The 22,455-nt window shown below is 49.1% G+C and overlaps 1 protein-coding gene across 7 annotated transcripts in view; it reads left to right on the top strand.

Annotated features, from left to right (window-relative positions):
- Nucleotides 1-22,455, top strand: part of HIPK2 (homeodomain interacting protein kinase 2) — a 190,266-nt gene that overhangs the window by 50,765 nt on the left and 117,046 nt on the right. For all 7 annotated transcript variants that reach the window (XM_045052836.1, XM_023250619.2, XM_023250618.2 and 4 more), the window contains exon 2: nt 8,952-10,035. In XM_045052836.1, the coding sequence (XP_044908771.1) occupies nt 8,952-10,035 (1,084 nt within the window). The remainder of the gene's footprint in view (nt 1-8,951; nt 10,036-22,455) is intronic.

The raw sequence follows: 22,455 nt of genomic DNA, 5'->3' as shown, positions 1-22,455 counted from the left end.
GCTTTTGGTTTCCTTAAACCTATTATTATGGGTTGAATTGTGCCCCCCACCCCAAACTCACATGCTTCATTCTAACACCCAGTACTTCAGAACGTGACCTTGTTTGGAGACACAATCTTTACAGAGCTAATCAAGTTACAGTAAGGTCATCAGGGTGGGTCCTAATCCAACATGACTGGTGTCCTTATAAAAAGGGAAATTTGGACACAGAGACATGCATGGAGGGAAGAAGGAGTGAAGACACACAGGGAGAACACAGCCTCCTATAGACCATGAAGAGCCTTGGAACGGATTCTGGGAACGAGTCCTCGGAAGGAACTGAACCTACCAACACCTTGATCTTGACCTCCAGCCTCTAGAACTGTGACAGAACAAATTCCTGTTGCTTCAGCCACCCAGTCTGTGGTCCTGTCTTACAGCAGCCCCAGGAAACTAATACTCTGATGTTCAGGAGTTTAAGGGTTTTTTTGTTCCTTGTTTTTTTACTAACAAGAGTGTTGATTAATGCAGCTATTGTTTTAAAAAGGAGTTTTTGAGTTAGTTTTGTTTCTCCTTTCATGGATTCCGCCAATTTCCTAGAGAAAGAAACTGGAAAGCATGTGTGTCTTAATGGCATCATTCTTTCCTTCACCAGAATTATATTGGATTCCTAATTTCCAGATTGCCTGTAAACACCTGGTAACGTGGCCTCCACATAATCCATTCGTGGACTACGGTACTCACCTGCTGCCGTGAAAGGCTGGTTCATCTATCACGGTTTATGGCTTTGTTCAGGCAATATGGTAGAGTCACAGCAAGGTGAATGTGAGAGAGTCTCAAAGCTGTTATAGGTGTGGTTAGCACCTTCCAAAAAGAAGTAAGTCTGAACCTGAGAGGGGCCGATTTCGACACATCACGAGCCCATAGGAAGGCAGATAAGGAGAATTTGCAAATGGCGAGGACAGGATGCTTTCTCAATTGAAGGACTCCAGCTTCTGGTAGAATTTGTAGATTCAAGGCAGATGACGTAAAGGATTTTGAGAGTCCTGAAGAGAATCACATTTCTTGGAAAAGCAAGAGGGTAACTTGGTGCGTTTGCTTCTCTTCCCGGGAAAGCACCCCTTCTTTCTCTCCTCCTGACACTGTGGGAAAAGAGGGCTATTGGCTTATATCCAGCCAGGCCCAGTAGCTCTTTCTCTGTTTTCCTTCTCTAGGATCAATCCCTTAATTGTGTTTATCATCATTTTATCCTTGACTTTTCCCCATGACTCATACTTTCCTCATACTATTCGACAACGTCTGTGCCCCCAAGGATTTCTTTATTTGCCATCTGCTCTACTTTCTACACCATTTCTCCTGGGAAACAGCTTTACCCACACGGACTCCATTTCCATCTAGGTGTTGGTGATGGCCCTTAAGGTCAATATCTCCAGTCACGATCTCTCGCTCATTCTCCTGTCCTGGTTTTTTTCTCAGTCCATATAGAACATTTCCTCTATGTTGTTATCAATGCCTACAATGAAATCTATCCAAAATAGAGCTCTTCCAGCCGGACTCTCCCCTCAAAATCAAGGACACCTTTCCTTCCTCCGTCTCTTTGGGATGTGAACTTTTGATTTTAGTCTTTTCCCCTTTTGGTATCTTTGTCACTGGTCCTGCTGATCTTTGTTCAGCAATCTCTGGTGTGCGCGTGGGCTGATCCAGGGTCACCCTGCCCTCTTCCCCCTCTGACTAATCCTGTGCCAGGTTAGCGCACCTTGTTGGAATCCATTCTCTTTTCAAGATGGTTTATCCTCATTCAAGACTCAACTGAGCAAATGGGAAGTAGATGCTGATGGTCAGTGAGCAGAGACTCCTGACACTTTAGTTTGGGTAAATTAAGGAATTCCTTGCCTCAGAGTTGCAGCGTGAAGAGTTCAACGCTGAATGTCTCCACTTGGGCACCTTGCCAGTGCTGTAGCTCCACTTGGTGGAAAACCTGTTCTGTTATCCCATCCCCCGCCCCCGAGACAGACAGCTTTGCTTCCACTCCCCGTCTTTCCTGCCACAGCCGTGGAACCCTGCTCCTTTGAGCCCCCCAGACATATTTGATTTCTCTGTCCTTTGCCCTTACATCCCACCTGTCAGTGTGTCTTGTCTTTTCTTCTCCACAAAGCCTTGTGTTTCTGCTACCTCCTTTCTGTTTCCTCAGACAGTCCCTTAGTCCAGATCCTCATTGCCTCACCCCTGGACTGCCGTGACAGCCCAGATCATCTCACTCCAGACCAGTGCTCTGCCCACTGGGGCCGCTCTGCATCGGATAAGTGAGGTTTACCTCTTTAATGACGTACACTTATTTTATTTGACCAATTTTGACTGGTTGTGTTTCTCGGATGTTATGGGAACCAGATGATGCAGAATTGGTAGATGGCTTAGGATGATCACTGTCGTGGGTGCCCATGATTTTAGCAGGTGGTGCGCAGTCGGGGGTGCCCCATACTTTACATCTGTCGCTTCTCCCGTATCAGCTTTTATTTCTCCTTGCCTGTTGGACCGGTCTCCTTGTTTGGAACTTCTAGTCTGAGAACCTGAAGAGTGAAAAAGAATGGTTAATAGCATGAATTGAGAGTCAGACGGACATCAGATCAAATCCCAGCCCTGCTCGTAGTAGCAAAGTGACCTTGGACAAACTAGATCATGTCCCCAGACTCCATTAAGTCATCTGTAAAACAGGGAAAATGCACTTTACAGTTGTGGGGTGTAAGCACCCGGGGTCTGACACAGAGAGCAAAGTCAATGATAGTCCCTCTGCAACTTGTTAATTGTGTTAGAGGACAGTCAGTAAGGCCGGGTGAAGGCTAAAGGTTGGATGGGAGTGGCTTTAGTGGTCGGGCTCCACCCCAGCCTTACTGAGTATTCAAAACTTACTTCTGAAAGACTGAGTTAGAAGATGACAGTTCTGGGTGGGTAGGCTATTTGTACACACGGTTGTTTATTCGTTTAGCATTTGTTGTTGTTTTCCTATGTAAAATGCCCCTACATTGTCATCTCCAAGCAAATCCTAAACTTCCTGAGGGCATAGGGCCATAGTGCCGGCTGCTCCCCACAGTTTGCTTACGCCAGTTAGCAGGACCTGGAACATTTCAAAGATACCCGCTCTCTCTAATCTCAGCTCAAGTCTTAGCTCCTCTAAACTCCTGTCATGTTTAGCTTGACTAGTTACTTAAAGTTGCCTAGAATTGCCTGTTGTTTTTTAATTTGCAGTGAACTTGACAAACCCATGAGATTTGAGGCTCCTTTAGGCAATGCTGATGTGTTAGATGTCTTTGTGTTTCCTTCTGTGCCCAGCCCCAGCCTTTTTTATAGAGAGGACCCTTAATGCAGTCAGTAGTATTGTTATTGTCATTATCGACAAAAGAATTCTGTCGAGTGTATGTTTGCTTCTCAACTGTGCTCTGATGGAGTAGACTGTATATTTAACGTGACACCACTAGAGGATAAACCGACTTTGATTGAAAACAATGTAAAAGCCCCACAGGCATTTAGTGTACACTGTTTTGGAAATATATCATTTAAAATTGGCTAATCTGAAATTATCTTTGCACTAGTTGTGAAATATAAACTTGATAAGCAGGGAGACTATCATTAAAATTGTATGAATATGGTTTTGCATGTCCATGAAGACATTTTTTTCCTAGTACTTTTCAAGCCCCGAGGCGTCCAATTATCATGTTGTACAGGGTGATCAAGGGTTTTTCAGATTAACCCTAGATGTTGAAAAATATCCATTCAGGTGCTCATTTCTAACATTCGTATATTTTTGACATTTCTTTTGAAATATTCTAGAACTGGACGATATCTTCATGTAATAATTTGATTTATGATACAGATACGGCATCCCGTCGGGTATGGGAATTAATCCTTCCTTTAAGTTCCTGATTGCTCCTATCAAACACTCATTACTCAGCAGAAGTGTGTGTCAGAGGATTTGGGGAAGTGGGGACGTGTGTACCTTCTACACCAAGGTGCTCACGATTGTGGTGCTCACGATTGTGTTCTCGCGAATAATGTACCTGGATTCTGTGTGGTAATCTGTTTCACATCTGCCAAACCACAATTAAACCTTATCCACTGCGGGAAATGGTGCCATTATTTTACTTACAATTCCTTCTCTCAAGCTTTGGTAGAATTCAGCGAAGTTGAATTCAATTTAATTTCTTTTTAAATCATAGTTGAACCCTCACTCATCCCCATGGTTTCACCAGAGTCTGATCTTCCAGTAGATAATTTTGGGGTGGTGAAATGGAAAGGAAATGTACTCAGATGTGAAGCAACTTTTCAGTTCTTCTAGTTGTGAAATAAAAAATTATGAAGAAACTAAGCAACTAAGCAGGGGGAGAAAAAAAGAACTAAATGAGCCAGTCCTTTAATAAATGACATTTAAAAAATCTTGTGTGCTAATCCTTCAGGAAAATCAGGAAGATATTTAGCTATTCTTATTTTTAGGTGGAAAAAATTACTCTTAATCCTAGAAAACGGAATTTATCAATAAACCATTAAGACAGAGACAAAGAGGCACATAGAATTGTTTTGGTTGGAATGTCTAGGGTCAGGGCCTGATTTTTCTGCTTAATCCTGGGAGCCTAAACCCATCAATTGTCTTCCTAGCTTTCAAACTAGGACCTTTGTGAGAATGGATTGGAAAGAGTAACTGGACTGTCCCAGACAAAGTCGGACGTGTGCTTACCCTGTCCCTAGTACATCTGGCCCAGAGCCTAGTGGGTACTTGAGATTTTAAAATCTGGAGAATCATGGTAATCCTGAGGAATAGAGTTTGAGGCCCCAGGCGCGATGAAGGGCATTGTTAGCCACGCGCATCTCCTCTCTGGTCCCGGGCATCTGTCACCAGAGGTAGCCAGCGATGATTTCCACAATTTTATGACCCTTGGCTGTCATCCCAATAACAAATAAGTCATAAGCCATCCTCTTCCCCTCTGTAAATTTCCACTTCTACACTCTGGCCTTTCTACAAAATGTTTTTGAAACAGTGAAAATAGAGAAAAGAGCCACTTCTCCCTTATGTAACATCAGCAACTTTCTTCCAATGCCATGCGACCCTTCCCTCCCCAAGTACTTGAGGGTTGAGGAATGAGGGGCACATGAGGTAGCAAAGGACAAAGGAAACGCTTTGCCTCCAGTAGATAAGTTACTAAAAGTCGAGGGACTGGTTATTTCTACATAGTGGACAACATCTAGGACAATATGAATATTTAGTACTGGTGACTATAGAAAACAACATTTTCAGTATTACGACAGAATTAGAGGGAGGTTGACTTGAACAGAAGGAGCAATGGGGAAAAAATAGGTAAAGTGTAGATTCTGAATAAGCAAGCCAAAATGGTCTCGCCGGGCAGAAAGATGTATATGGAGGTGTAGTCATTTTGCATAGGTAGATATTGGAGTTCAGGATCCAAACAGGAAGGGAAGCCTTTCTTAGATCTATGGGATCAGGTTGAAGGTGGGGCTCCGAGCAGGTGCTGGGTGTCAGGCTGAGGCTGCTTGTGGACGGTCAGAGCATGTCCAGACTGAAAGTACCGATAGATTGTGAGTGCTGACATCAGGGCAGGAGCTGCCCAACGCCTGCCTCGTTTTTTTTTTAAAAAGCCTTGGTATGGGTGGGAAGATAGCGACGGGTTTTTCTTTACTTTCCAGGGGATGGCCAGGTCCCATAGGTGCCCATGACTGGTCATTGCTCTATGGCCAGAGAGCTAAGCTCTCCTGGAGGTCTGGCCAGTTAGAGTGCTTTTATTCCATCAACTGAGTGCCTGCCATGGATAATATAAACTGCAGCTCTTGGACCCAGAATATAAGCTGGTTATGGAAACATGACCTAAATGTGTAACAAGTGAAATAGCACAAAAAATAAGTAATTCAGCTCAACAAGACAAGATTTTGCAAGGCAGAGGTACAATTTGTGGCCAAATGGATAGTGCATATGGTAAGTGCTGTAGGGAAAGAGATTCGGGAATGATCACTGTGGGTTGGTGAGGTCTGGGAAGAGGAGGGATCCGAATTGTCTTGTCTTTGAATAACTTTGAAGGCGTGCCAGATGAGGGAATGGAGATAGGAGTGTGGAGGTAGGACGTGTAGAGACATTCTAGAAACAGTGATAGAACTGCTTAATTCAAGTTGGGGGTTGAGGATAGTTCTTCATTGGAGATGAAACCAAGAAGGTAATTGAAATTGAATGTGATAGTGTTAAGTGAAAGAGTCCTCAGCTTTATCTTGTAGACACTAAGAAGACACTGAAAGTTTTTGGACAGGGGAGTAATGTGCCTAGAATTATTCTAGGAAGATTAATCTGGTGACTGAATATGGACAAGTTAGAGGAAAAGACTTCTCAGGTAGACCAGATGTTGGCATTGGCCCTAGTCCTATTAGGAAGTGATAAATAAATGCTTTAATCATGGAAGTGGCAGCCAGAATGGAAATACAGAGATGGCTACAGAAGACATTTTGAAAGAAAGAGAAATTAATAAGATTAGTACGTTGTCCATGGATAAAAGAAGACTCATCAAAGGTAAATCCACATGTTTGGAACCAAGTGACTAGAAGAATATTCTATGAACAGAAAGGGGGATGTTAGAAAGGGGCGTGAGATGGCTAAAGTTTTAGGAGAAGATAAGGAATTCAGCTTTGGGAGATAGTCTTTGACGTTGCAGGAGGCAGAACTTCCTAATGGAAGATAAGAGGGAGAACCTGGCCTGAGATATAAACGGTGGGAGTCGCCTGCATAAAAATGACAGCTCAAACTGTTTGAATGAATATCTTCCAGAGAGAAGAGAGTCAAAATGTTGGAAATACCAACATTTTAAAGGAGGAAGAGGAAAAGGAACCACCCAGGCACATGGTGTGCAATCAGACACTGGAGGAGGAGATTACAGATTCTCATAAGCACAGATAAGAGCATCGAGAAGGAAGTTGTGGTCAGCATATCAGATGTTGCAGGGAGGTCAAGGAGAATAGGGGCTGAAAAGGGGCCATTGGTTTAGGCAATTAGGAAGTCATTTACCTTTAAGAACCTTGCAGAACACAGCCCTGTAGTGTGTGGATGTGCGGGATGGGGGCCTAGACTAAGGAGAGAGCCTTGAAGAAAAGGGAGCATAAACCACTGATGACAGGTGAGAAGGAAAAAATTAAAGGGGGAGAGTATGGCTGTTACTCTTCTTACCTTCTAAGTTGGGAATGTGTGACACGGTGACACAGGAAGGCAGAAAAAGATTAAGTCATTGATTTGCTTGGCAAAACTTTATTAAATACCTACTAAGGACCTGGATCTAATTAACAAGCAGAAATTGAAAGCTCTGGGAGAGGGAGAGGACAGTGGAGGGAACTGGAGAGGAGGAATCATGAGAATGAAAGGAGATTTGGGGGTTGGAAATGAGAGACACAGCTTCCTCTGAGACCGGGGAGAAAGCAGAAAGGATGGGGGCTGGATGTAGATTCAGGAATGTTCTGAAATGAAGAGAATAAAGGTGGAAAGCAAGACTGCAGGTGTTGGGCTCCCGGACAAGTGGAAGGTGTCTGCTGGGAGGGAGGGTGGCTAGGGTGACCGGTGACAGGGTGTGAAGGAAAATGTTTAATGACCACTCTAGGTAATGCGAGGGGTCTGAGACGGGAACACAAGGATGGCCAGACAACAGCAGTCCTTGATGGAAATCCCACTGTCCTTGTGCTTCTATGAGAAATGGTTACGGCGTATCTGGGTGGCTCAGTTGGTTGAACGTCCACCTTGACTTTGGCTCAGGTCATGATCTCACAGTTGTGAGACTGAGCCCCCCATTGGCCTCCACGCTGGTCATGGAGTCTGCTTGGGATTCTCTCTCTCTCCTCTTCCCCTCTCCCCTGCTCACTCTCTCTCTCTCTCTCTCTCTCTCTCTCTCTCTCTCTCTCAAAAAAACGAATGTTTATCAACTACAGTTAGATGATGAGCAGTGTTTGTTTTCACTTTCACCGTTAAGAACTTACCTTCCTCATTTCTTTGCCTTATTTTTCCTTGATACTTTTCTATGATTTTTGTTTGTTTTTAGAATCACCAAAATTCTAAATTGTGCAACTATTCCAGAGTTATAGTCTAATAGATTTCTGAGGTTATCTAAATTGTGGCTGAGATGTTGGTACGAAAGAACAGTACTTTATAGATAAATTTATGGATAGATGAATTCAGCAGGAAAAGTTACTGAGTAGAGCCCATAAATGGTGCTACCCACTCCTTCCCCCCCACAAAAAAAGTAAAGGTTTCAATGATATAAAACAAAATAAATGACAAAATGTACTATTTAGACCATCTAAATGAAAGCATCAGACTAACTGCTGATCTACTCAGCCCTAGAGAATTCATTTAAGATGACTAAGATCCCAGGGGGTAATTACGATTCATCCAGAAGCTACCGGATCATGAGTGGCGCCATGCCTGGACCCGTAGAGGAAGATGTTTCTTCGAACGAGTTAACCCAACAGGGTCTGTGACAAGGAGTAGCAAACCATGTGGGACAATTAAGTCTAACAGTTACCTGGGCCACCTGATACAGTCCTCGGTTTTAGTAGGATCGCAACCCAGCGAGAATTGGGGAAGAATCTGTTTGTATCACAAACAGTATTTATGAAAACAAATAAGTCACGAGCAAAGTCCTGATATTCCAACTCTGTATCTGAGTCTTGATTGTATTCCTGACCGACTGTACAATTCTCCCCCTCCCCACCCCCCACAGTGGCAGGCGGAACACGAACTCCTCGGCCCCACGAACTGAGTGACCAGAATGTGCTTCCCCGGGGTGGCGGGGTGGATAGATTCACTTTCCCAACCTTGCTTTGAAGTGGGAGGAAAATATTGTCTAGGACCCAAGCCACCGGTCACAACTGAGATGAATCTGCTGAGCTCGTCCGTTTCGTGGCGACTAAAATACGTGTCTTTCCCTTTCTTTTCCTCCTAGGTATGGCCTCACATGTGCAAGTCTTCTCCCCTCACACCCTTCAATCAAGTGCCTTCTGTAGTGTGAAGAAACTGAAAGTGGAGCCGAGTTCCGCCTGGGACATGACTGGGTACGGCTCCCACAGCAAAGTGTACAGTCAGAGCAAGAACATCCCGCCTTCTCAGCCAGCCACCACAACCGTCAGCACCTCCTTGCCGATCCCAAACCCAAGCCTACCTTACGAGCAGACCATCATCTTCCCAGGAAGCACCGGGCACATAGTCGTAACATCAGCAAGTAGCACTTCTGTCACCGGGCAAGTCCTCGGCGGACCACACAACCTGATGCGTCGCAGCACTGTGAGCCTTCTCGATACCTACCAAAAATGTGGACTCAAGCGTAAGAGTGAGGAGATTGAGAACACGAGCAGCGTGCAGATCATCGAAGAGCATCCACCCATGATTCAGAATAATGCCAGTGGGGCCACTGTAGCCACTGCCACCACATCGACTGCCACCTCCAAAAACAGTGGCTCCAACAGCGAGGGTGATTACCAGCTGGTCCAGCATGAGGTGCTGTGTTCCATGACCAACACTTATGAAGTTTTAGAATTCCTGGGCCGAGGGACGTTTGGGCAAGTGGTCAAGTGCTGGAAACGGGGCACCAATGAGATCGTGGCCATCAAAATCCTGAAGAACCACCCGTCGTATGCCCGGCAGGGTCAGATCGAGGTGAGCATCCTGGCCCGCTTGAGCACAGAGAGCGCCGACGACTACAACTTTGTCCGCGCCTACGAGTGTTTCCAGCACAAGAACCACACGTGCTTGGTCTTTGAGATGTTGGAGCAGAACCTCTATGACTTTCTGAAGCAGAACAAGTTCAGCCCCTTGCCCCTCAAGTACATCCGCCCAGTCCTCCAGCAGGTAGCCACAGCCCTGATGAAGCTGAAAAGCCTCGGTCTCATCCATGCCGACCTCAAACCGGAAAACATCATGCTGGTAGATCCGTCTAGGCAGCCGTACAGAGTGAAGGTCATCGACTTCGGTTCGGCCAGTCACGTGTCCAAGGCTGTGTGTTCCACCTACCTGCAGTCCAGATACTACAGGTAAGGCCACTCTCACAGAGACGAAATGGCGAGGGCCCGGCGGCGCTCACAGAGCGTGGGCGGTGGCGGCCACTGTGGGAGAAGCCAAATTACGTGCCCACGGTTGTTGCCCTCAAGTGATCTTAGTTTAGTCAGAAAACGAGGACACGTGCACGTGGAAATGATGGTCAGAGGCCATGCGAGACCGGAGCCAAGTAGGCTTCTCGGCATAGACCTTCGGAGTCAGAAGGGAATCCCTGGAGGCTGGGGTGAAGGGCACCGCCGGGCAGTTAGGTCCTCGTGGGTGAGAAGGATCCAGGCCTGGACGGGGCGGGCACTACCGGAGTCACTGCTGCAGGAAGGCTCCAGACTTGCACGGGAGATGAGGAGGACCCCCGCCCGCACAGCGGGGCACTTGGGTGGTGGCAGACGTGATTGAAAGGATAAACTGGGGTGTTGGGGTCTGAAATACCAGACCAAGGGGCCACAGCTGCATCCTTAAACATGGAGCAAGCACTGAGGCGGGTGAACCGGGTGGCAGGACGAAGGTGAGGCGGGGAGAATGACTTTTCTGTCCCCAGGGAGGAGGCAGGGCAGGAGGGTGAGGTGTGGCCCAGGGGCCAGTCAGCTCATGCCTGGTGGGAGTTCCAGGTTCGGAGCCCTGGATGGGGAGTGTGGCGTTTGCATTCCTTCTGTCAGTCAGCAAGGATTGACTGCCCTTCCAGCGCGTGCCAGGCACATTGCTGGGCCCCGGGGTACAGCACAACACCCCGGCCAGACCCTCTGGAGTCTCTGGCATACTTGTTCCCAGCCCTGGCCCGTGTGTTGCAGTCACCTGCGGGGGTGGGGGGGGTGGTGAGGGGTGGAGTTGAAAAATAAGCCGGGTGGGGTCCTAATCCCCACGAGCTGAATCAGCCTCTCTGGGTGTGGGGTCGTGCACGGATGTTATTTTAACAGCTTTTCTGGGGATCCCAGCACAGCAGCTAGGGTTGGAAACAGCAGCTCTAGTGGGTCCCCGGATGAGAGAGCCGGGGTTGAACCGGATAGCCCCTCTCGCTGAGCTGTGTGGCGTGGGCTTGTTGCCTTGTTTCTCCGTGCCTTCACTTCCTCGCCCACCGGCTGGGGAAGTCCGGTCACCGGCCTCGGGCTTGCTGGGACGATGCGCCCTGGTGACGCTCACTGTCACCACGCCCGAGTGCCTCGCTCACTGTCCAGCTCGTGGTCGGCGTGTGAGGAGCGGGAAGGAACGGGAAGCAGGAGAGTCCGTTCTGGGGAGACCGTGATGGGCGGTGTTTGAGGCGACGGTGAGCAGGCCCGCGAGGGTGGAAGTCGGCGAGGAGCGAAGCTGAGCTGCTGTGAGAAGCCAGGGCCGACCCGCATTTAAGAGGTTGCCGTGTAGGCCATAAAACCAAAGTCCCAAGACTCGTGTGTGCCCGAGCCCTTCTGCCCTGATGCTCGCGGCCACAGAGAAAGGCTGCGAAATGTGCCAGAGGCGCGTGGGCCCCGCGGACTGGTCACCCATCCCCGAGGCTGCCCTCTCCCTGCCCCGTTTACCGCCCTCAGCCTGCAGGCCTCCGCAGATAACCTCACACCTCCTTCCCTGGGAGGTCTGAGCCTACAGGTCGTGTCCCCGCCCCTTCGTCATCCAGTGGGGCCTCAACGGCCTCTGGGCCCCACCCCTGCTGTGTCTCGGGGCCCTGGCCCGCCCTCCCCTTTAGGAGGCTGGGCCACAGCCGCTCTTCAGGCTCTACCCCAGTCCTTCCCCAAGCGTTCCTTTCCCACTCCATCCAGATGCACAGACACACCATCTCCCCGGCCCAAGAGGAGCCTCTGCTGACCTCCGCTCCTGGCCTCCCTGCCTCCCTGCCAGCTCCGGGAGGGACGGTTCTACTGCTCACACGCTTGCAGTCTGCTGTCTGTCCGTCTGCTCTGGAGCCACGTGGAGAGGGAAACCATGAGCCGCGCCGTGGCCAAGGGGGAGGCAGGGCCTGAGCTTGGAGGCTGCGGGATAGGGCCCTGCGTGAACCCCCAGGGAAGGGTTGAAGGACAAGGACTTGCGGCGGTGAGACAGCTGACGCATGTTCTCTTTAGAAAGTGCCCTTCTTCCAGGGGTAGCTCTGGGCGGCGTGATCGCCCTGTCACCTTCGCAGGTCTGGTTGAGGAATAGCTGGTGTTCGGGCTTTTATTACTCAGTTACCCTAAATTGCCATTCAGCGAACAGGTACCAGTGTTATTTGCCTTTACTAGAAAGTGAACACGGCGACTTATAAAAGGACCTTTAAAAACTGTTCAAAAGGCAATGCAGAAGTGCTCGGGTGGCTCAGTCGGTTGAGCATCCAACTCTTGATTTCGGCTCAGGTCATGATCCCAGGGTTGTGGGACTGATTGTTGTTGTTGTTGTTTTTCTTTTTCTTTTTCTTTTTCTTTTTTCTTTTTTTTAAAAAAGGCAATGCATACAAGTTGTCAGAGTACAACTTGATGGATCCAGTAACTTTGACTTTGAGATTCTTTATGTCCTCACATCTTACCATCTTGTGCCTGTCCCTTTCCCACCAGATGGTCTCTGCAGTTTACTTTGCTTTTGTGTCTGCACCTGGGGCCTGGGACCCAGCTCAGGGCATCTGGTGGGCGTGGAAGGCTTCTTTGCAGACAGTCCCAAGGCTCTCTTTAGCTCCCCCCTCCCCAACTTCTACCTCTGGCCCCTGCACCCCCGTTACTCTTGGAAGATCCTCCACCTGGGTGTGATGTGACTCCTTTTCTTTGGCCCTTAGATGACTGTTAACCAAAATTCTGAGCAGGCTGACCTCTTCCTCCTCAGGGTCACTTTGGCCAAAAAGCTTGCTTCGGGTCCGTATAGTGACTTTCTGTGCCCAGCTCTGGATTCAAGGGCACAGCCAACATGAAAGCCAGCCCGGTTTGAGCCCTATGTTCTGTTCCTTCCCCAGGCCTCATCTGAATCCCAGAGTAGTTGGCAACCATAGAGAGCAATCCAGGTGTTTGAGGACAGTCTTCAGCTCTATCTGTGTTAGTCCTAGCTCTGAGGGACAGCCAACTCCAGGCCACATTTATCTAGTTGATTTTCCCAATTGCATTGCCTCTTATGGGGACTGGGGATGGAAAGAAAATCTGCAATTGTCCATTGTTAATCCGAGAAGGAAGACATTTACAGCCACAGCTTGAGAGACTGTGTCTGTTTGAGCTGCCTGGGATAAGGAAGTCAGCACACTGCATCTGTCCTTCTGTGGATCCCTTGGTTCCCTCAGCACCCCCCTATATCTATGCTGGGTACATTATCCCCTGGGGATCTCTCCCTTTCTTTTTTTCTTTTTTTTTTTTTTTTAACGTTTATTTATTACTGAGAGACAAGAGAGAGACAGAGCATGAGCATGGGAGGGGCAGAGAGAGGGGGAGACACAGAATCCGAAGCAGGCTCCAGACTCTGAGCTGTTAGTACAGAGTCCAGCGTGGGGCTCCAACCCACAAACAGTGAGATCATGACCTGAGCCGAAGTCGGACGCTTAACCGACGGAGCCACCCAGGCGCCCCTCTCCCTTTCAAAGAGGAGGACACTTGCATGCCCTTGCCTTATTTTACTTTAATTTTTTTAATGTTTATTTTTGAGAGAGAGACCGAGTGTGAGTGGGGGAGGGGAAGAGAGAGAGGGACACACAGTTTTCGAAGCAGGCTTAGGCTCTGAGCTGTCAGCACAGAGCCTGACACAGGGCTCGAACTCACGAACCTTGAGATCTGACCTGAGCCGAAGCCGGGCGCTTAAGCCTGTCCCTCCTTATTTTAAATGGGACAGTATTAAATATCATCTTATTCCCTTGCCCGACGTGTGATGTGGAAACAGTATGACATAGACGTTCCTGTCCTCGGCCCAAGGTACCTGGAAAAGTAGGTGGTGTTATGGGGAGGGAACTCTGGCATTTGGGGTGGCCGAGGTTGGGGGCATATTACTGCGGCGGCAAGCTCAACTGTGAGTTTTTCAGGAAACAGAGGCTCCTTTTTTTAGTTTTTTATACCTGATGCATGAGTATCCCCTTCCTACTTGACCTTCCAACTTGAAGGTCTGTTACATAGTTAACTGCCAAATCCCGTTGCTTCTCAAACTGTATTGTGCATAAGAATCACCAGGAGAGCTTGTTAAGAACACATTTCTACCAAGGTCCTGCCCCATACCCACCAAATCAGAATTCCAGAGGAGCGCCTCCAGAGAGAGTCTCCACCCCCCCCCACCTCACCCCCCCCCCCCCCCACGCACACATACTTCATTGTACACAGTTGGGGGTGAGCTTGTGCAGGTGGCCTCAGGTCCACTCCAAGAAATACTGCTAGGGAGAAAGATTTCCTTAATGGTCTCGCTTTTCACATGCTCACACCCTAAGAAACGGAGTCATAGGTAACTTACTTTTGTTACCTCACCTCGGAAGTCTCTGCCATTTCCTTATTTGATCTACATCCATACCAGTTTTTGTGGGGCTTGTTTGCTTTTTTGTTGTTGTTTTCTGGTGGAGGGAAAGCCAATGGTAAATCAACATGGGGGTATTTCCACTATAGGCGTGATCAGCAAACTAAAAACAGGACCAAATATTAAGCTCTACTCTCAGGAAAAACAAAGGGAAAGACATGCCATTCAGGCAAAGGATAGTCAGTGATTAAGATGTGTGGATTTCTTTTTGTTTCTGGCAATTCAGAACACTCCGTCTAGACTTAATTTGGAACACTTAAGACCGTTACTAAAACCTCAAAAAAACAATGGGCATAAAAATTTAGGACATAAAAAATGGCCAGCTAATCTCCTTCTTTAGAATAATCTGACCTTTTTTTTGTCTGACTCTTTTGGTTGCAGAGTCTGTCTTCAGATTGGTTACATGGTTGTTTTAGGTGGGGTGAAGGTCTATTTTGATTCAGTTCCATTCATCTGCCATTCACTAGGTACCTACTGTGCATCCTGTGGTAGACCTACTAAAGGGAACGAGGTAAGGAGAGATCACTCATCTGGAGGAGTTTATGGTGTCTCTGAGGTGATCACAGGACACAAACGAATCACCCGGAGTGTAATTCCGACGTTTTGCTATTGCCAGTGTTTGATCACTCTGCAGATACTCATTGAGCCTGGAGGGAGCAAATCATGAGCAAACCAGTTAAAGAAATTCAAAGTCAGTGAAAGAATTTGTAAGATGGGCTAACAGGGAAGATTTATAGAGCAAGAGCTGTATCGGAGGAATGTTGAGGTGGGTCTTACAGGAAATGAGAGATGGGGGTAGGGGAGCCTGGGAGGCACCAGGATCGGCATAAATGAGGGAAGATGGTCACATCTGGAAGGAGCTGAAGGCTTGAGTCGGAAAGTAAGGGTTAGGGGAATCAGGTCTGATCGTGGACATTAACATAGGCATATGAGGCTGGGATTTAACAACAGAGTAATTGAACGAAGTTAAGGATGTTAATGAAGTTATTCAACGGGAATGGCAAAGAAAAACAGAGTGGGGGAAACGCAGAGGTTAGGAGACAGTACTAGTTGTTTAGGAATAAGCCCTGGATTATGATGCCTCCCCCCACCCCTCCCAGTATAAAAACACTTTTAGTGCATTTAACTTTCCAGGTACTGTGACTGCATAATTGGCCTAGAGGGGATAGTTTTGCTTTCTTTTGTTTATTGACTTTGCTTTCTCTAAGGCACAATTCCGAAGCTCTCGTCTCTTTGGAACCTGGTTTCAAATCCCACCCCTGCTATTGAGTGATAGGCTCTGGAAGGGTCAGGAGGCTTCCACCCCTCTCCTGGCCCTGTGTGTCCCCAGCTCACTGTGTTCTACTGAGTCACTGATAGAACGTCAACGGGGCCATCCACACTCTTGCATCTGGACCCCATTATGACCAGGGCCTGTGTTTGGCCGTATGGTGGGTCAGAGTCGGTGGTTTTGTCTGTGGCCCTGGGACTGTTTTCTCTCCTGTGGATTGAGTTTGGCCTTCTTACCCCAAACTGGGAGCCCTCCATGATCGCCTCTCTATCAGGAGGGGACATGGCACATTCTAAAACGCCATACTCTGAGTCACTTCAGAAGAGGGGCATAGCTTCGTAAAGCCATAAACGTAAGTAGTTTCAAAAATTATGTAACTTGTACAGATAATAAAGTATAAAAGATGCCTGACTAGAAGTTAGGTTTGATTGAAGAGTGTAGAAACCAATCACATTGCAGGCATTGGCTTTTTAAATGAGTCTTTTGTTACTAGCAGATAACAACAGGACAAGGCTCCAGTTTGAGGGTATTAAGTGAAATACTCAACCCATTGACAATCCCATCCACCCAGGGAGACGGCCATAAATCCGTGAAAGCTTTTAGGGCTGCAGCTTGTCTGAGAAGTAACCAGTAAGTCGTCCAGCTGGTAGGTTATCTTCAATTTCCCTTTACTCATCTCTGGGACCTTGAACCGTACGGTGAAATAATTTGAAATTAAAATTTTCTTACTGGAAAGCTCAAGTGGGAAGCTTCGTGTGTGCTCGACTACATCGGCCCAAGTGCCCTTCCCTTCTACGCGCACCCACGTATGCAAGTGTTCGTGCACACCAGCCGCGTGCCACAGCGTAAACCCGTGCATGGCGTTTGCAGACAAAGGTGTCCTTGTGGCGCCTTGGTGGCAGAAGCTGACACGTGGCTGCAGCAGAGATGCCAACGGGCACAGGTGTCCCCCACACCACCTCAGGGAAGGACACACACGGACACACGCAGCGGACAGGCACGTACGTGCAAAGACACACTCACACCTTCAAAGACCGTGAAATAACCTGCACCTTCACGGACCACACGGGCAAAGCCGAGCAACCCTAGAGATTGAGCAGCGTTAATGCCCCGGAAACTTGGCCCAGCTTCCTGCCTTGCTGCAGGGATACCAACTACGTGTCCCGAAACCTGAGGACAGTGGGCCAGACCCACAGCTTTGGGGCTGGGCCCGAACCACTTTGGACCTCGAGGCGTAAGCCTGTTGTTTCCAAAGTGTAATCTAAGGATCCTCCTGCCCCAGAACCACCCAAGTACTTCTCAAAAATGGAGATTCCTGAGGCGCCTGCGTGGCTCAGTTGGTTAAGCATCCAGCTTCGGCTCAGGTCATGATCTCACGGTAGGTGAGTTTGAGCCCCGTTATCAGGCTGTCTGCTCTCAGCACAGAGCCCGCTTTGGATCCTGTGTCCCCCTGTCTCTCTGCCCCTCCCCTGCTCACATTCTCTCTCTCTCTCTCTCTCTCTCTCTCTCTCTCTCTCTCTCTCTCTCTCTCTCTCTCTTTCCCTCTGTCTCTCTCTCTCTCTGAAATAAGTAAGACATTTGAAAAAATTAAAAAATAATAAAAATAAGATGGAGATTCCTGAGTTGCAAAGCAAATCTAATGAACAGGCTCTCTGGGGGTGGGGCCAGGTGACATACATTTAAACAAGCTCTATAGCTAATTCTGCTGTTAAAACATTAATGAGGTATGACTGGCATACAGAAAGCTGTGCATATTTAACGTGTGCAACGTAACGGGTTTGGAGATAAGTGTGCACCGTGAAACCGTCCCCACAGTCCGCCGTAAACAGATCCATCACGTCCAGAAGTTGCCTTCCACCTGCTCTTCATCACCATCACCGTCCCCCCCACCATCATCATTTTATCCTCTGAGGACTGTTCCTCTGGGTGGCGGGGGTTCCAAAATCTCTCACCCCTTGCCTACCCCCCAGCGGGCATACCGTGTGCCCGGTTGAGATGGGAGAACAGAGCTGCCGGTGACGGCCTGGCATCGAGCTGTTGACCCTTCACCTGTGATCAAACCCCTTTGCTTGTGATCAAACCCCTTATGTCCCAGTGGTGGTGACAGTGAAGATCCAAAAGTAGTTGGTGAGGTAGGAGACGTGTGTGTTGGTGAACTGGCAGGTGGGTGGTTAGGAGGAGGTGGGTTGGTCGGGTGAGGTGAGACAGCAGATGAGCGGCAGAGGAGATGATGCGGGTTACTCTCTTCATGCTTTACAATAGATGTAGCACTTACCGCGCTGTAGCTGCTGGGCTCTCCCTCGAGCCACAGCGGGTTTGGAGCTATAATCCTCATTTATGCATCGAACAAGTAATTTTTTGAATTCCGAAGATGTGCCAGACACTGTGCTTTGTGCTGAGGTTTCAAGAAATGAGTAGGAGTGCCCTCAACTATGCGGCTCTGCCCCCAAATCTGTAACGGAATGAGCTGTCCTTGGGGAGCCAGTGGTTGGGTGTGCTAGGTTCCACTGCCCTTGTCCCCCGGCATAGACATCTCTTATTAAACCGAGGAGGCAGAGTGTGCAAGACAAGCCCGGAGTCGCCCCTCTCCCTCAGCCCTGTTGGCTGCTGACCAGTCTTAAAGCCAGCTGGAGGATCCGGGCTCTTGGTCTTGGGTATTGGGCCCTGGGTAATGGGCCCTCGTCCCCAGGCAGAGATGCAGATGCTGGCGTTGTGGGAATGAAGGTCTCAGGTTGGGTGTTCCCAAAGCAGAGCCTGAGGCAGGACTTGGGTGCCTAGAGTCCTTCTGGGAGACATAGGGAATGGGGAAGTGACAGGAAAATTAGGGAACTGCCCCATTCTCCCTCCAAGGGGGCCACTGAAGGCCTTTGGGATCAGGCCCTGGAAGGGCCGGAGGCTGGGACTCTGCACCCACCCCCCTAGGTTGAGGGTCCTGTGCCTTTGTGTGGGGGCCACGCTGGTGTGAGGACCCTGTGGGCTGGGGCAGACTGAGAGGAGGCTGCAGCAGAAAAGAAAGGGGACGTGTCACCAGCTGAAATCAGAGGGACCACACCCATGGCCCGAAAGGCCCCGGGGTGTGTGCTACAGCACCACGCCCAGACCTCCTTCTGGGTCCTCCCCGCCAATCCAATCACATGTGAGGTGTGTTTAGATGGAAAGCGACTAAAAGGGAAATGCCCTTTGAGGCAAATGTAAGGACCGTGTAGGCTAAGAATTCAGAGTCGAACTCCAAACTTTGGTGTTTTAGAAAGTTGGAGATAGGACTTAAGAGCTGACATTAACAAATCCAGCCTCCACCCCACCTTCCTTTTGTAGCTGACTAGGTGCCTGCGGGAGGTGGGAGATGGGCTGGGTTCTGAGAGAGAATACCTGGGCAGGGGCGGGGGCCTGAGGGCACAGTGGCGGGAGGTGGAGGGAACTGCTCCTCTTCCCGTGTCATCCAAGCACACTCAGGACGGGTGCAGGCACCGTTCCCTATGGCTCCTTTGTTGAATGAGTCAATGGCTAAGCGGCCACGTGAATGAATGAATGAATGGCATTGGTGGCCCCATATGTTTTAGCCCAGCTCACACTGCCACACGGCAGACACCCTCACACACCCGGTTGCTTGTGTTCTGTCACTGGTCACCCGAACCCTGGGCCCGTGACGTCCGGCATCCCTGAACCCGATCGTATGGGTCTGCAGTGGCAGCCTTTGGGGGACCATACACATCTCACCAGAAACAGTCATTCGCATCTTGCCTTTCCACCTGTGAGATTTCAATTTAAAACCTGAAGACAGCTGACTCGGCTTTTAACAGATTAGTTCCCTGAAATCAGCCAACATCTGTCATGTCCCATTATACCTTTGCAGAAAATTAGAAGCGACTCCCCTAGCACGGAGAAGGGGTCGAGCACAGCACGATCCGACTAGAGAACCTTGAAGGTGTGAAGACGGTGCCGTCCTCTGGGCCTCTAACCTCTTACCTGCTTCCCTGGGGGACCTTACTCACATGCTAGACATGACTCCCTCAACTCTGTCTGCATACGTGTGAGCTGAGCGAACAGAGATTTCCCGCAGAGAACGCGGCTGCTTGAGCGTTGCTGCACATGAGCTCGGCGCATGGTGAGCTCTGCGTAAATGTGAGCCGCGGGCATTTTTACCACCGTTCTTCTCCTCATCGCCATGTATGGCAGCGGACTTGGCTTTGAATTCCAGACCTGCTCCCGTATAGCTGTGTGATTTTAGGCAAGTTCCCACTCCTCTCTGAGGCTCATTGTTCTTTCCTCTTACGGGGGAAAAATCACCGCCGTTGCCAAAGCTTTTATAAGTACTAAACGAACAAGCTGCGTGTGTCTGACTCACCTGTGTGCGCCTAGCCTGGCCTGAGGCGCCTGTCATAACCATCATGCTTTTCCCTTGGGCTCCCTTCACGGTTAGGCGCCTCTGGTCTAGCCTGTACTCAGTCTGGCCTGTGTGTGTCATTATTAGCTATCAACATCCCCAGTATTCCCAAGCTTCTTGGGATCGTGCATGATTTCTTCATCATTTCTATCGATGTGGAGACCCGCTACCGTGCTTTACCTTTGACAGGTGCTAAACGAAGGAGGGCCCGCGTGCAGGGAGTGTGTTTGGCGGGTCTCCTCCAGCGTCAGGGAGGGACGGTGTCCAGCTCAACAGTGAAGGGGTCAGCATCGGAGAACAGGAGCGACATCCCCCTTCTGAGGCGGGAGGGAGAGGTGACGGAACTGTGTTGGTGTGGATAGAAAGACAGGGCGCTGTTCCTCACTTGAGGGCATGGGCTGTCGCCACCCTGCTGCCACTGGTGAGCCGGAGGAAGGCTGTGAAGTACTACGCTCTTTGGGCCGGGCACAGGGGCCTCGGAGAGTGGAGAACGGCACCCTGGAAGCCTCGTGAAGGTGTATTGCGTTTGACACCTGCCGGGACTTCCCGCGTCCACTCGCCATCTCTGCCAACATCAGAAGGTCAAGGAGCGAAGACTGGAGTGACGTAAGAGACTGTTCAGAAACCGTCCGATGGCATGTGAGTGTGTTGGTATGATTGTGTGTCGGGGGTGGGTATTGGATGTGTCGGTGTGTTGGATATTTGAGTATGTATTTTGTGTGTGTGTTGTGTGTGTGAGTGTATATTGTGGGTGTGTTGAGTGGGTTTAGCATGTGTGTATGTGTGTTGGGTGTTGGTGTGAGTGTGTTGGTGTGTATGAGTGTGTGTTGGTGGGTGTGGACATTGGGTGTCTTGGATATGTGAGTATGTGTCGTGTGGGTGCCGAATGTGGGTTTCGTGTGTGTGTGTGTTGGAGGTGTGAGTATTGGCGTGAGTGGGTGTTGGTGCGGGTGTGTTGGGTGTGCATGCTCATGGGCAGCAGGTAGACTGGTCCATAGCATTTCCCATATTTGGAGCCCCCTCTGGTCCTGCTGCTTGTGACAGGGGATGTGTGCTCTTCAGTCACAACCTGATTTATGTAAACGATGACCACAGAATAAAATTTTTTGGCCAGCACACGAGAGACAAACTGTTGGTGTCGCTTCTTCATCATCCACTGCCCTCCAGTGAAGGAGTTCTAGTTCTCTTCTTTCTGTAAATGAGAACTTATAGTGGCAAATAAAAATGCACTGAGTGTGACCCCCCCCCCCCGAATATAAATAGACCTGGCACTGAGATCAGATTTTGTCACTTGGGGAAGTGAGCAGCAGGGCCGGGCGGACTCAGGGAGATGGGAGTGCTCCGGGTCCTGATTGTGGCAGTGGCACCACAGATCTGTACGGGGACCAGAACTCATGGCACTTAGGTCAAAAACTTAAATAAAAAATTCTTAAATAAAAAGTTTAGATCTCTTCACCCATAAAGACCTCTAAGGAAAATGTTGGTAACATTAAACCGTTAAACCTTATCTTGCCTGGGTTTTCTTCCTGGTTGTGTTGTGTTGTGTTGTGTTCTGGCAAAAGAGATAAATTTGTCCATCCTGCAACAGGATGCCCAGCAGGGTAACAGACGTTTCTGGAAATGGCCGGACAGGGCAACCTGTAGAAACAACTCTGGGGAATAAACAGCTGCTGATGACAGCAGCATTTCTATCGTGCTGTTTCTTTATTTTATGTGCTGCTTTGTGGGACAAGTCATGGACTTGTCCTCTAAAACTTAGGGACAGTGGCTGCCGGAAACAGAAGTGACACATTGTTCCCTCTAAAGTGTCAAAGTCCAGAAAGAAGAGTACGTCTGTGGAATTTGGTCATGCGGCTTTATTATGCCTATGGGGTCCTGCCCTTGGCTTTCCCGTTATTGTGGCCATGGCCAGCACACCCATGTGTGAAACAGCCCAGTTTTTCCCCAAACCAGCTTTTCCCTGTGGCAGGCCCCCCATCTGAGGGGGTTTTCATGCTGGTTTTGCAGGGCAGGTCTTCTTTCCTCCGCAGAGAGAGGGTGCCTGCGTGCCATCTTGGACGCGGTGTGTTAGCTCGTCTACGTCTAAGTGACAGACCTTGAAGAGGGGCCCCTGTCCCCGGCAGTGACCTCAGGCATGACGAGACCAGTTCTGGCAGCAGGGCCTGGGTCATGCACCCCAATAACTGGGCCATGGCCCAAGGCCACATGCTGGGCGCAGAGCCACATTCCTGCTTTTCCCTCTGCGCTGACAGGAGCTTTCTGCTTGCTCCTGTGGAAGAAACAAGAGAGCCACCAGCATGTAAATGTAATTTCACT

This window comes from Felis catus, chromosome A2 (genome assembly GCF_018350175.1).
Source record: "Felis catus isolate Fca126 chromosome A2, F.catus_Fca126_mat1.0, whole genome shotgun sequence".
NCBI lineage: Eukaryota > Metazoa > Chordata > Mammalia > Carnivora > Felidae > Felis > Felis catus.
This window is presented reverse-complemented; position numbering and strand designations above follow the sequence as displayed.